Source organism: Cnephaeus nilssonii (genome assembly GCF_951640355.1).
Source record: "Cnephaeus nilssonii genome assembly, chromosome: 20".
Taxonomy (NCBI): Eukaryota; Metazoa; Chordata; class Mammalia; order Chiroptera; family Vespertilionidae; genus Cnephaeus; species Cnephaeus nilssonii.
The window spans coordinates 14,305,475-14,319,649 of NC_137091.1; the positions used below are offsets into that span (position 1 = coordinate 14,305,475).

The following is a 14,175-nucleotide window of genomic DNA, read 5'->3' on the forward strand; positions in this document are numbered from 1 at the left end:
CATTCTTCAGGTCTCAGTTAAAAGAACATTTCTTTAGGGGACATTTTCCTGACACCACACCTCCCAGGCATGGACTGCTCCCCCATTTATATACTCATGGCACCATGACCCACATCTTCCTTGCCCTATGATCCCTCTGGGGCCCCAGACTCTTCCACTCTTGGCCTGAGAAGGCTCTGCATGTTCCCATTCCGCTCTTCTGCAGCTTCCACTCAAACAAGACCTCAGTGATGCCTTCAATTCCCCAGGGTATGGATCTCTCTCTCTCTCTTGGTCTCTGTCTCTCGCTTTTCAGGGCATCTTTAGGCTTTTGTTTAGACCTGTTTGTACCAATGCCAAGCTTTGAGCTCTATCACACCAGTTTGTGCTTTCCTCCCTGACTGAATCTCCAGGGCAGACACCAGATCTTTTTACCTTTTCACTCTGGTGGAAGAAAACTAAAATATGTTTGATGAACCAATCAATATGAATTCTCTGAAATTTCTTCTAACACAGAACACACCTGGTCATGGATGTTCTTGTTAAATGTCCTACCACACAGTTTCAAGTGATACGTGGGAAAAATGTCTATAGTGTTTTTTCCTATTCGACATTTTCAGCCAAATGTTTCTATGTGATACGATGCTAGGACTAAGTGCCAACTATTTCTGTGGGCAGAAGGAAAGAATGACTTGATGGGAGGAGATAAGAAGACAAATAAAGAGAAGGACCAATACAATGTAATCAGAATAAGATTTTTTTCTTAATCTTGTGGGTAAATACCACCACACTGGTGGAAATGACACGGAGAGTCCCCTGTGGCTGAGAGGGAAGCTGCAGAGAAGGTATTCAGTGCTAGTTAGCTCCATAAACTAGGCTCTGGGACAGAGTTTGAGACACTCTGTATTAGATACTGACCCGTGTCATGTGCCACTGTGGGGGAGGAAGACAGCGTGCTTTTCCCAAAGGGTGATGATCTCCCTAAGTGATGACTCTTCTCAGGAGGCAGGAGTGCTTTCCCAGAATAACCTTTTTGCTCTTTATTCAGCTGCTGCAGCAGATACTCATTAGTTACCACCAGGGATCTGAGGCACGGGGGAAAAGGCAGTTATGAAATCATAAAAGCAAAGTAGATGCCATTCAGATCTATAATGTTGGCTAAAGACAAATATAAAATATAAAAAGTAACATCTTTAAATAGATAGAACTGTCCAGTTTATGAGTGGGTTATTTTAAAGGCAGGCCAAACACAAATCTACCACTCCTCTGCCTTCCCAGTGTGAAATCCCCAAGGAGCCGTGCTACCTCGCTACTCTTATTTCCTCTCAGCCCCTCACTTCCATGAACCACGTTCCTTCCCTCCACAGTTTCTTTCTTCATTATGATTCTGTTTATGTTCCAGACTGACTGTAGCAGGAACATAGTTCACATTTTATACAGTGATTGCTCTATTCGTTCCAAAGCACTTTCATGATGAGGTCAGTAGAAGCACTGGGAGATTGGCACCTGACCAGGCCTCCAATTTCTATCTCCAAATTTTAACTTCTACTTCTAATCTACCCTGCCTCTGCAATTAACTATTGGTGCTAGTCATGGCTATACTTTTGGACTCTGAATTACCATGTAATGTTAAAAGCCATCAGAGACAGGTCAAAAAAATAAGAAAGTAAAAAATTATGCATGCACAATGCTATTCATTGCAGCACTCTTTGTAACTACAAAATACTGCCAACCTAAATGCCCATCAATAGAGGAATAATTAAACACACAATTGAGTCCATCCTATATAATAAAGAGCTAATATGCTAATTAGACCGAACAGCAGAAGGACCATCCGGATGACCTTCCAGACGAAGACGAGGCTGCAAGGGGGGCTGCGAGGACCCAGCCCCTTGCGTGAATTTCGTGCATCGGGCCTCTAGTACAACTCTAAAAAGGAATGAGAGCTACCTCTATACACCACTGTGAACTGATTGCTAAGATAAACTGTTAAAGTATCATTATGCTTCTTTTTATGTACTAGAGTGCCCCTCTACACACCCACACCTACAGTGAAGGCTAGTGGGAGGGAAGGAGAGGCTAGAGGAGACAGGTAAGGAAGCTAGATTTACCTGAATTTACCTCATTTTGTAGATTTGACTTTGGGATCATGTAAATGTTTTACATAATTATAAAACAAAATTAAATCAAAATAATAATAAAAATTTCCTGTGAATCAAAAGCAAATTGAAACAAATTGAACCTGTATATTGATTTGATGGCTTAACAACACAGAGAAAAATTATTTTCAAGTTACTTTAAAATATAGCAATTTGACTGTACATCACTAAAGAGATGCACCCTAATGTTCTCAAAGTGTTGTCCCAGACCACCTGAAACAGCATCACCTGGAAATTGATGAGAAATGCAAATTCTCGGTTCCCAGCCCAGACCTGCTGAATCAGAACCTCTGGGGGTGGGGCCCAGCAATCTTCATTTCAACAAGTTATTTAGGAGATTCTGATGAGCACCTGAGTATGAGAACCGTGACTTTATGCTACTTGCTCAACTTTTGTATATGTTTGAAATAATTGTAATGAAAAGTAAAAAAATTAAAAAGCCACCCAGAATGGCCCTGGGTCTAATCCTCTGAATATGAAGTTATTCCAAGGAAAATCAGGAATTGAAGTTTGAGACAGAAGATGTGGGAATGGGGTTTTTATATTTAAATTTCATTGAAAGTCCTGGTAAACATGTTTGTCAAATCACAATGTCCAGGGCTTCTCTAAATGTACCAACAGTTTTGAGGCCTCTTCTGATTTTCTAGCCTGCATCCTGAGGGTACTATTTTTTTTGAAGAGGCGGATGCTACTGAGCTCCTCCAAAGAAAACACAGACATTGGATTCTTTCTCTATTATTCTGAGTGGTCAATGTATTTTCTGTGACCAATAGCAGGCAGGTGTTTTCCAGAAGAGCTAGATGACTGATTTTGGGGGTACATAGTGACCAAAAAAAAAAAAAAAAAAAGCTAGCTGACTCAAACAAGATCCTCTTGGATCTAAAGAGAAACTACTTAGTATTGAGGTGGTACAGTCCACCAATTCCAGCTAAGACATTTAGTCCCTGGTGTGTCCTGAAAAAGAGTGCTTTGAACACTGAGCTAACTGGCCTAGATACAAGTGGTTTACATGTAACATGGAGTTAATTTGAAAAGTGTATAGATATTAACTTGCCAGTAAAACATAGGAGATAAAGGAAAGTAAGCACCTGCTTCCAGAAGCCAGCTAGATAGACCCACTCCTACCTCTGACTTTCATGGAGAAGGGCCACTGTCTCCTCCAGCTTTTTCAGCTGGGAAAGCTCCTGGTTCAGGCAAGCCACCTGTACGTTCAGCTGTTGGTTTTTGCGCAGAAGATCATCTGCAAAGAATACAGCAGCCCTGGGTGAGAGGATTCCAAGCAGCCGATCTTTGAGCAGAGCTTAAGGACATCTTGAAGAATGGGGGCCCCCTCATTGCACCCACCTCCACACTCCAAGCACCATTTCTTCCCTTAGACACAGCAGATATGGTGGCAAGAATATGGGATTTAGCAGCAAACAGATCTGAATTAAAATTCAGCCATGTATTACCATACGTTAGTTCATTTTTTCTGAGGTTCACTAGACCTAATAACCCTGCCCCATAGCACTATTATAAGGCATCAATGAGACACCTATCCTCATTTAGCATAAGTAGTCAATAATTATTGGGTCTCTGAATTCTCCATTTTAGTTTATGCATACATGTGCTTCACTCTCTATGGAGTATGTGAAAACATCTAGAACTGTGTCAGGCACATAGTAATAACTCAGTGAGCGCTTGCAGAAACTGAATTTGTAACCAAGACACTCATATGTAGTTCCCCAAATATATTACCACTGCCTGCAATAATGAGGTAGGTAAAAGCACTTGAATTCCGCCTGGCCAGTGTGTCTCAGTGGTTGAACATCTCGACCCATGAACCGGGAGGTCATGGTTCAATTCCCGGTCAGGACACATGCCTGGGTTGTGGGCTCAATCCCCAGTGTGGGGCATGCAGGAGGTAGCTGATCAATGATTCTTTCTCATCATTGATGTTTCTATCTCTCTCTCCTTCTCTCTGAAATCAATAACCAAAATATGTATATATTAAAAAAAAAAAAGGCATGCGGTCCTGAGGAAGTCTAGAACCGTACTTCTTAAACGTTAGACACTTTAGTATGTTTACAGATCACCTGGGGATCTTGTTAAAAAACAGACTCTGATGCAGTAGGTCTGAGGTGAGGCCCGATAGTCTACATGTCTAACAAGCTTGCTGATCTGTGAATCACACTCTGAGTAGTAAGATTTGAGAAGGTGGAGAACAGAGCTACAATAGCTGTATTTATCACCAGTAAGCCAACACCAGTGCTGGGCCTCAGGGCTGATTGAAAGTAGGTATCTAGTGAACAATCACCCGTTTTCAGAGTAGGTAAGTGGAGATGCTTTGATTATTTATGCTTGTAAAATCAGACAGTGATGAGACAGAACTCTGGAAATTCAGTGTTGACTTCTAAATCAAGTTCCTTGTATAAACTGAAATGTTTGCTTAGGGGTGCTGAGCTGGAGGGTTAAAGCCAAGGGTAAACTTTATCTAAAATACTGGCCTAAACTATATAGGCCAGTATTTTATATAATAAAAAAGTAGTACAAATCAAATAATAATAATAATAAAGTAGTACAAATCAAAACCAAAATTTCAATGAGAGATTATTTTTCACTTATAACTATGGCAAAAATTTAAAAACTATCCAGTGTGGACAAGGATAGAGTGAAAAGGGCATTCAAATACACTCATTTCTGATGTGAGTGTAAATTGAAAAATCCTTTTTGTGGAGTGATTTGGCAATGTATAATGAAAGCTTCAAAAATGTCCACATCTTAAGGAGACATATGTAGTACTTTCAACAATAAAGATTAAAAAGAATGTGTCCATCTTTTGACCCACTGATTCTACTGACAGGAATGTCCCTAGGACAACAGTCTGAAATGTACACAAAGATTTATGTACGTAGATATTAATAGCTGCATTATTTATTGTAGTATAAATATTAGGACTCTCAGTTCTGGCAGAAGAGAAGAAAGACAATCTCAGAGAAGCATTTTCATTCTAGTGTCTTCTCTTTCATTTCAGGTCTTTTGAATGTTTGGAAATTTATTTTTTAATATGTTTTTATTGATTTTTTTTTTAGAGAGAGAGGAAGGGAGAAATATTGATGAGAGAGAAACATCATTAATTGGCTGCCTCCTGCACACCCCCTATTGGGAATCGAACCTGCAGCACAGGCATATGCCCTGCCCAGGAACTGAATGGGTGACCTCTTGGTTCCCGGGTCGACGCATAACCACTGAACAACACCAGTCAGGCTGGGAATTCTTTAAAATCATTTATATTATAAACAATGGCAGCTTTATATATTTATAATTAGAGGCCTGGTGCACGAAATTCATGCAAGAGTAGGCCTTCCTCCCCCCGGCTGCTGGCACCGGCTTCCCTCTGGCACCCGGGACCCAGGCTTCCCTTGTAGCCCTGGCTTCCTCCGGAAGGTGTCTGGAAGGACACCCGGTCTAATTAGCATATTATGCTTTTATTATTATAGATATTTTTCAAACTTTCTATAAAGAACACAATCTTCTGCTATAATCAGAAAAAAAGTATCATCTGAAAAATAGTAACAACATTTGTACTTGCTTTACAATGACCAAGAGCTTCATCTGATAACTCAAGTCACCTGCATTACAACTCTTTGAGGCACGATGATGGTTTCCATTTAGGTAGCCATGTGAGCTTTAGATAATGAAGCTTATTAATTGCATCATCTATAAACAAACAATTGTGTTGGGACACACCACACATTGCTTTCCTGAACTTACCATAAGTGTTGGGCTGGTGCCCACTCACAATTGAGGTGGCAACACCTTCCTCCAATTGGTGGATTTTTTCTGATAAAATAAGGTTTTCCTCCAGCACTCTGACCAATTTTTGCTTCAAACTTTCCTTTGGGTCAACAAACAAAATACAAATACATTAAGAATCTGAAATTATAAGAAGTGCTTTTAGAGACTGAAAGAATCTTTCCCCTGTTTAGTGATAATTGAATAGAGGTCAGTCTCTCACTAGAATTTTAATTCATTGATAAACATAGCTCAAGTGCAGCAAACAAATTTATCACACGGAGTTGCAATTTTTCTTGTGATTTACCCACTACTGTTGCAGAACAAGTGGTCATTTTGACAAGTGGCCAGCATTCTGAGTCATTTATCTAAAGTTTGTAGAAACTGAACTTGATGTTTGAGAATCCTTTAATGTTAAGAAAAAAGGGAGGGAGTCAATGGGGAAAAAGGGGGACATATGTAATACTTTCAACAAAAAGGTAAATTTTTAAAATTGAGGGGTGGGGAAGGCTTAAGGATATGAGTCCCTTCTTCCTCTTCCAGAGCCAGCAGCCTGATGCTCTAGACCTGGCCTCTGGCTCAGGGCTCTCTGCTCCATCCCAAGGGGAGGAAAGACAATCCCAGAGACATGTGCCTTCCCTCAGCAGAATCAAACCATGACCTTCAAGGCTATGATCCTAAACATTTTCACTCTAGGGTCTTTTTCTTCTTCTTTTCCCATTTTGAGTCTTTCTTTAGAATTTTTGGATGAGGGCTACGATTAAGGAGTCATCCCTGTAGAACCTCTGACTTGTCCCTGTCCTGGCAAGTTCTGTGTTCCTGATTTGCCCAGAATGACTTTTCTGTATTTTGGTTCAGGAACATCTAGGTGTTCATGGTGATGACGATCTTTATGGTACAGAGCTGTCCTAGTCTTGCTGCGCCGTCCTTTTCTAGTAAAGGAAAAGTAGGAAAGGGAGATGAAAGAGACATACCATGTCATTAGGGACCACCTGCCCAGCCTCCTTCAGTTCCATCTCCCTCCTGTGGAAGGCTTTGGACGCATCTTCAGGATGTGAGCGACACCACTGCTGAGAAGGAGCAGGGACCACCAAAGTCAGAAGCAGATCTCGGGCAGGACCTGCCAAAAATTCAGGTTGGGCACATGGGCCAATCTTAAAGCTAAAGCACAGAATTCCTAGTCAATAACTACTAGCTCTGCAGCATAAATAAGGTAATCTAATATCTCCTTTTTACGAGAATTTCATAAGTGGCTGTAAAAGGTGTTTCATGATTGGAGAAATTATATCCCACATCCTCTGTGGAGAAACAACAGCAGACCCTCTGAATGCAGGCTCTGTGCTATTCTCTAGTCACTGAGGAGGGCTCCTGGGGATAATTTCCTACAAAATGAGAGCAAAGGGTCATTGTGGGAAGAAAAGTAATTGGGCTAAGATTTCTTCTCCTGTATATCCCTTTAGAAATTAAAAAAAAAGTTAAGTCCAAATAACTCTAAAGTTTCTAATTTTTACTTAAACTTTTTTCACCACCAAGAACTCCTTGAATTTTTCTGCCATTAAACAACTAATAAACACATGGGGGCCAAGATTTGCAAAAACAATTTTCCCCAATTCCAAAAAAGAAAGATGCCCTAAAAACAACCCAGGTCATTTAGTCATTGGAAGTTTTCAAATCATAACATCTGAACAGGCATCTCAGAACTCTGATGATCAAACCTAATTTCTACTGTATTTATTATTGGCACTTTCCTGAGGATCATAAAATCCTTTGTAACCGTTAACATGACCACTCTGTCATGTTAACATATCTCATCACTCTACATATTACCCAAAGACTACTAAAAAAAAAAGTTACAGGAGGAACAAAATAATTGGTACATGATGGAAGAGTGCAGATAAAACAAACAGGAAGAAGATTATGAGAAAAACGCAGACTTTTCCATTACTGTGTTATTGAGAAATTTTGGTAAGTGATCACGAGAAGAGTTTTCCTTGTAGAACAGAAGCAAAGTCAGAGCCTTCTCCCAGAACTGAGAAAGCACTCACCCAGAAACTTCTTGTTGAGGAGGAGGGAGCCGGAGCCGGTCCAGTGCTTATCCACAAGCTCCAGGAGCTGTCTGAGGACAGTGGCCACATGGGAGGTTCTGGCAGAGATCTGGGAACTGTGGTTTCCTGGCAAACCATGCAAACTGCCCAGGTCACTAGAGAGAGGCTCAAGAAAAAAAACAAAAGACCCAACCATTCGTCATTCTTACACAATAAGGGAAATAAGAATCCAGACGTTTAAAGTGTTAACATTTTTAAAAAAGAAAAAGAAAAAATAAGAATAGAATATTAAATTTGTCCAAGGCAAATATGATAATATATTCAAGGACAATTTCAAAGCTAGTAGTATCTTCTTACATTATTTTCTGTAGAGATTTTGAGAAGGAAACAAAAAAATGTTTTGACACATACATCAGAGGCTCAATATATTATGTTATGTAATATGGAAAGATTAAATTGCAGAACACTTTCAGAAAGTTATTTATATATCATAAAATAAAATGGGGAGTAATTTAATAAAAAGCATAACTCATAATAAGCTTATATTATAAGTTACGACGTTACAATAAGCTTATAACATTTTAAATGTTAAACGTTATTATTGGACCCAGTACTAAAGACATTTTATTCAGTAAGAATTGTATATATAGATGTATAGGTAGATCTGTCCAGTAAAATTCACAATTGTTTTTTATTAATTCTGACATGAGTAAATACATATATAGACATATCTGAATGATTTAAGAAATTGTGGGTTTTACTGGACAGATCTGTTTACCAATCTCCTCTGTAGGGTCTCATGGACTTCAAGAAAGCTGATATATATTAAAAACAGCCAAATTAGCCCTAGCCGGTTTGGTTCAGTGGGTAGAGTGGCAGCCTGCAGACTGAAGGGTCGCGGGTTCGATTCTGGTCAAGGGCACTGCAGGTACCTCGGTTGCACGCTCCTCCCTGTCGGGCCCTAGTCGGGGCTCATGCAGAGCAACCAATCGATGTGTTTCTCTCACATCAATATTTCTGTCTTTCCCTCTCTCTTCCACTCTCTCTAAAAATCAATGGAAAAATATCCTCGGCGAGGATTAACAAAAACAAAACAAAAAACAGCCAAATTATTTCTCAATCTTTGGCTCTTTTGATATAAAAAGTTATAGATGATTAATTAGCTGATGCTGTTATACCCACCAATTGTGAAGCAGAATACCAAAGACAGTGTGTGTTCGAATGCAGGCTTCTTGTTGAAATAGCTTGAATTGCTTTTAAAATTAAAGTCTGAATACTTGGACCTGCATTCTTTAAAAAAGTTTCTCCATTTAAAATAAATACTTATTTTAGAGTATTTGAAAACTACAGAAAGTTTAAACTGAGAAAACTAGTATCTATCTATGTATCTATTTATATTTTTAAATTTAATCCTCACCCAAGGACATGTTTACTGGTTTTAGAGAGAAAGAGAGAGAGAGAGAGAAACATCTATGATGAGAGTGATATTTATAGCGTGAGTTACACATGTGGCCTAACTCGTCAAAAATGAACATTTATTGCCCTTGGTTTTATGTATTGATAATTGTGTATATATCATGCAACAACTTGGAACATAAATGACTTTACAGATTTTCTTTCACTTATCACAATGTGGTGAGAGTTGGGGATAATTTTTATAAAATTTGGAATAATTTTATTATTTTTTTGGTTTAAATTTCTTTATTAAGGTATCACATATTTGTCCTCATCCCCCCATTCCCATCCCAACCCCCCCCCCGAATTTTATTAATTTTTATGAGTCTTTTCATTTTCAGCAAATTATGGCTCATGGCTCTTAAAAATAAATTTTTATAATTTGCTTATGATTCTAAAGTCAGTTGGTCAAAAATAAGTTTTCTAATCACAAATTCATGTTCAGTTTAATTTTGTATATCATAAAATTACATTTAAGAACTTTTTAAATGCTCTTTTCAGCAATTTTCTGATTTATACTTTTCTAGAAACTGAACAGTATATTTCTTTTATATTTACATCCAAGTAGCTCTTTCACAGCTCTTCATAAAAATAAAAATAGTATCTAACAGAAAAAAAGGAATGAGTTTTTAAGATTATCCAGGACAGTGCATTGAGATTTTAATTGCTATTTTAACAACATATACGAAGTAGAAGTGAAAAAATTTCCTAGAACATGTCTTACTAATACAGCATCCCAAATATTCTAAGTGTTCCAGTACCTTCTTGTACCTAAATACATTAACACACAGTGCTCTCTGGAAAAATAGGCATCCAGTGGCTGAAAATGGGAAAAATGGACCAGAAAGCCAAGAAAGTATTACGAGACTGCCCCCTTTGGTATACAAAAATTATAGCTACCTCCGAAGTTATGAAAATGGAATAGAAAGTATTTAAAGAGTTAAAAAAAAATCAAACTTGTAAACCCATGCCAATGTTCAAAAAGATTTCTCACAACTGAAAACTAAGTGACTAGAAATAGTCACTGCTTCCTTATAGACAGCAAATAGTTAAATAACAAATGATTCATATGACAAAGGATCATAGGTTCCTGGAAAGAAAGGGCCATAAGAGCTGAGGTTCCTTTAAATAAAGAGAAAAAGGCATCATGATGGAAGTGGGGCCTAGAGAAAAATTAAAACTCAAACAGATGAGAGTACAAGGCATTCTTTATAGACAATGTATGCAAAGGCAGTGACAAAACTTAAGTTACTGAATAAAAACTGAAAAATAATGATGTTCCATTGTACACTACTATCATACCATAACTTTATTAAATTAATTATATTATATATGTGGGAATGGTTATTGCTTTGTTGTACTTTCTCTAAACCATTCTCAGCTAAAAATACCTTGGATAATCTAATTCATCTTCTATCTGCTGCTACTTTGGGGAACAAATGGAATAATTTTACTTTCTAGACAGAAAAGCAACGCTTTTAGAAGAAACGTCTCAAGCAAGTTGCTTGTGGCCAAAGCAAACGTATAAACGTGATAAACAACAAGGCTACAGAGATCGCTCTCCAGCCAACCCTGAGCCCCAGGCAACTTTTGCATTCCTTCCTTGGGTAAACTCTGTCTGCCACTTATTATTATCAAAGTACTTCCCCACAATGTTTATGCTCTGGAAGTAGATTCTCCCTGTGACAAAAATTAAGCAATGTGGCAGAAGGGGAATGACTTTCCCCAGGGCAGAAGAATCACAGACTTTGGCCTGGCAGTATTTATTAACTACTGGCCTCTGAAAATCCCTTTGAGTTTCTAGCACTCTTGGTCAGAACCATCCCCACCCCAAAAAGAGCTCTATTCTGGTCTTACATCCGAGGTGTTTTATTCATAAGCACAAACAAGCCAACACTTGCCTCGCTGCCTGTAGCATCTCTGAAACCATGTTTTGGATTCAGTGTGGCAAAGATGTTGTCCTTCCGTTTGAATCCTCTCTTCGATGGGCTTAGTGACCTCTTGGTCAAACTCTCTCTGTTTTCTGAAGTCCCAGTAGGCAACATCAGTGTGCGTAGAGAGTCTCCCAGCACGGAGCTGTTTGGGAAATGACCATGTGCTGGTGTCAAATCCTCAAGGCCGGTGGATAATTGTTGCTCTACATTGACCAGCAGAGCAGGGTCACTGTTGAAATGGGTTGTGGCATACAGATCTGTGAAAGGAACAGGCTGGGAGATGAATCTGCTCTTCAACTCTCCCTTGTCTTGCTTCCATCCTTACCCCACCCAGAGTCCAAAAGTCATAATCTCCCTAGTATATACCCTCAACTCTCTGGACTCTTTTTTCTCCCACCTGACAAAACCCCAATTCTGGTTAAATCCAACTGCCCACATACTCCAGTCCTACAACAGAGCAGTGAGAAGTAACTGGAGAACATGCATCTCTTCTCACCATCTTCACTTTACATACATGACCGCTATTGTAACTGGGCTCTTGTACTGCCTGGCTATCCTAATATATTATTCTAGTCCAGTGGTCGGCAAACTCATTAGTCAACAGAGCCAAATATCAACAGTACAACGATTGAAATTTCTTTTGAGAGCCAAATTTTTTAAACTTAAACTTCTTCTAATGCCACTTCTTCAAAATAGACTTGCCCAGGCCGTGGTATTTTGTGGAAGAGCCATACTCAAGGGGCCAAAGAGCCGCATGTGGCTTGCGAGCTGCGGTTTGCCGACCACTGCTCTAGTCAATTTACTTTTCTCTGAGATGACCATTTCACATCTCTCTTTTCCTGAAACTTCCAACAACTTCTCCTCCCTCCTCACTCTCAGGTACTAATCCCTTTATTTTTCTGAGAAAAACAGGCAATCAAAGGAAACATCTATGTGATTCCATCACCAAATCTATGTACTTATTGTATAAATTCTCTGAATTCCTTCTTGTTATAATCAATGAACTGTCTGTGTTTCATCTAAGGCCAACTTCTCCACTGGTGGACAGGATCCCATCTCCTCTTGACTACCTAAGGATTTTTCTTGTACTTTTCCCTTTTGTTTCTCCTGCATCATCAATTTTCCCTCTACTGGATCATCTCCATCACGATTTCCTTGATCCCATTCCCCCTCCAGCTATAATTCCATTTCTCTGCTTCCCTTCACTGAAAAACTCTTTGAAAGGGTTGCATATATTTGATAACTCTATTTCCTGTCTTCTAATTCTTCCTTGAATTCATGTTAGTGAGGCTTTTATTAACCACGAGTCTCCTGAAGCTGCTCACTAATGCATTGCCAAATACTATAATCACTTCTCAGTCCCAGGCTCACTTCCCCTCTATTAAAAACATCTAACACAATATATCGATCACTCCCTCCCTCCTCCTTGAAATACATTTTTCACTTGGCTTCCAGGACACCACTCCCTCTTTTTTCTCCTACCTCATTGGCTGCTTCTTTCTTGCTCTCTGTGCTGGTTTCTCTCCATCTACTGGATTTCTAATTGTTAGAGGGCTCAGGATTTGTCCTCAGATCTTTTTTCTACATTCACTCCTTAGGTGAGATCCTATCCAGTCTCAGTTTTAATGCCATCCATACACTTTTGGGCCCCTGAACTCAAAACTAATATGTCTAATTACCTAACTGGCATCTCTGAGAAGTTTTAACAGGCGCCTCAGATTCAAGATGTCTAAGACAGCATTCTTGATATCTACCCTAAAGCCTATTTGGTTCCACTCTTCCATCTTAGTAAATGATAACTCCATTCTTCCAGTTATTCAGACTCAAAACAGGGAGTCATCCTTGACCTTATTTCTCTCAATCCATCAGAAAATAATGGGATGTTGTCTTCGGAATATATTCAGAATCAATACCACCTCTACCGCTAGATAACCTCTTAAATGTTTTTCTAAGTTTCTACCGTTGCTCCCATTTTCTATTTGTAACCCAGAAGCCACAGTAATTTTTAAGTTAGATCATATCACTCCTCTACTACAAACTCTCCATTGTTTCCTCATCTCTCCCAGAATAAAAGCCGGACTGCTTGCTTCCTCTTTACACTTCACCTCGCTCACTCTGCTGCAACCATACTGGCCTCCTTGTGGTTCCTTGAACATACTAGCACTAAGCATGTTCCAGCCCCAGAGACTTTGCACTTACTATTTCCACTGTCTAGAAAGTTCTTCCCCAATTATCCACATGGCTTATACTCTCATTTCATTCAAGTCTCTACTTTTATTATATTTCATCAGAGAAACTTCCCCTGATCATTCTGTCAAAAACATCATCTCCCCCTTATTACACTCTATATCCTTATCTTATTTTTCTTCATAGCACTTATCATAACCTGACATACATTTATATGCTAACTTGTTTATCATCTGTCTTACGCTCTTTAGAATAGAAAGTCCATGAAGTAGAATTTTTTATTATTATGGTAAAATATACATGGAACTTTATTTTTATTTGCTACTTTATCTGCAGAGCTATAACATTATCTGGCACATGGTAGGTATTTAATAATTTTTGTATAGTTAATAAATAACTAAAGAGGATATATCTGTCACTTACCTGAAACTAGCTTTTTCTGAAAAAGTTACCAGAATACAAGTGACTTGTGCCCAGAGAAGACTAGATGCTACTAGAAATATGTCTTGGGTTGCTATTTAACTAAAATGACATATATGAAGCTCACATGTCTACAATATATTTCTATAATATATCTCATATTTCTCTAATACAGTGGTTCTCAACCTTTCTAATGCTGTGACCCTTTAATACAGTTCCTCA

The 14,175-nt window shown here is 38.8% G+C and overlaps 1 protein-coding gene across 2 annotated transcripts in view; it reads right to left on the bottom strand.

Annotated features, from left to right (window-relative positions):
• Window positions 1-713: 713 nt before the first annotated feature.
• The window catches only part of LRRC36 (leucine rich repeat containing 36), a gene marked incomplete at its 5' end in the record, with an annotated part of 41,354 nt that continues 27,892 nt past the window's right edge, over window positions 714-14,175 (bottom strand). Inside the window, 6 exons of one of the 2 annotated variants that reach the window (XM_079799645.1) lie at window positions 714-1,064; window positions 3,264-3,378; window positions 5,892-6,015; window positions 6,887-7,032; window positions 7,958-8,123; window positions 11,308-11,603. In XM_079799645.1, coding sequence (XP_079655771.1) covers window positions 839-1,064; window positions 3,264-3,378; window positions 5,892-6,015; window positions 6,887-7,032; window positions 7,958-8,123; window positions 11,308-11,603 — 1,073 coding nt within the window. In that variant the 3' untranslated portion in view covers window positions 714-838. The remainder of the gene's footprint in view (window positions 1,065-3,263; window positions 3,379-5,891; window positions 6,016-6,886; window positions 7,033-7,957; window positions 8,124-11,307; window positions 11,604-14,175) is intronic. The other variant, XM_079799646.1, reaches the window with a different exon arrangement.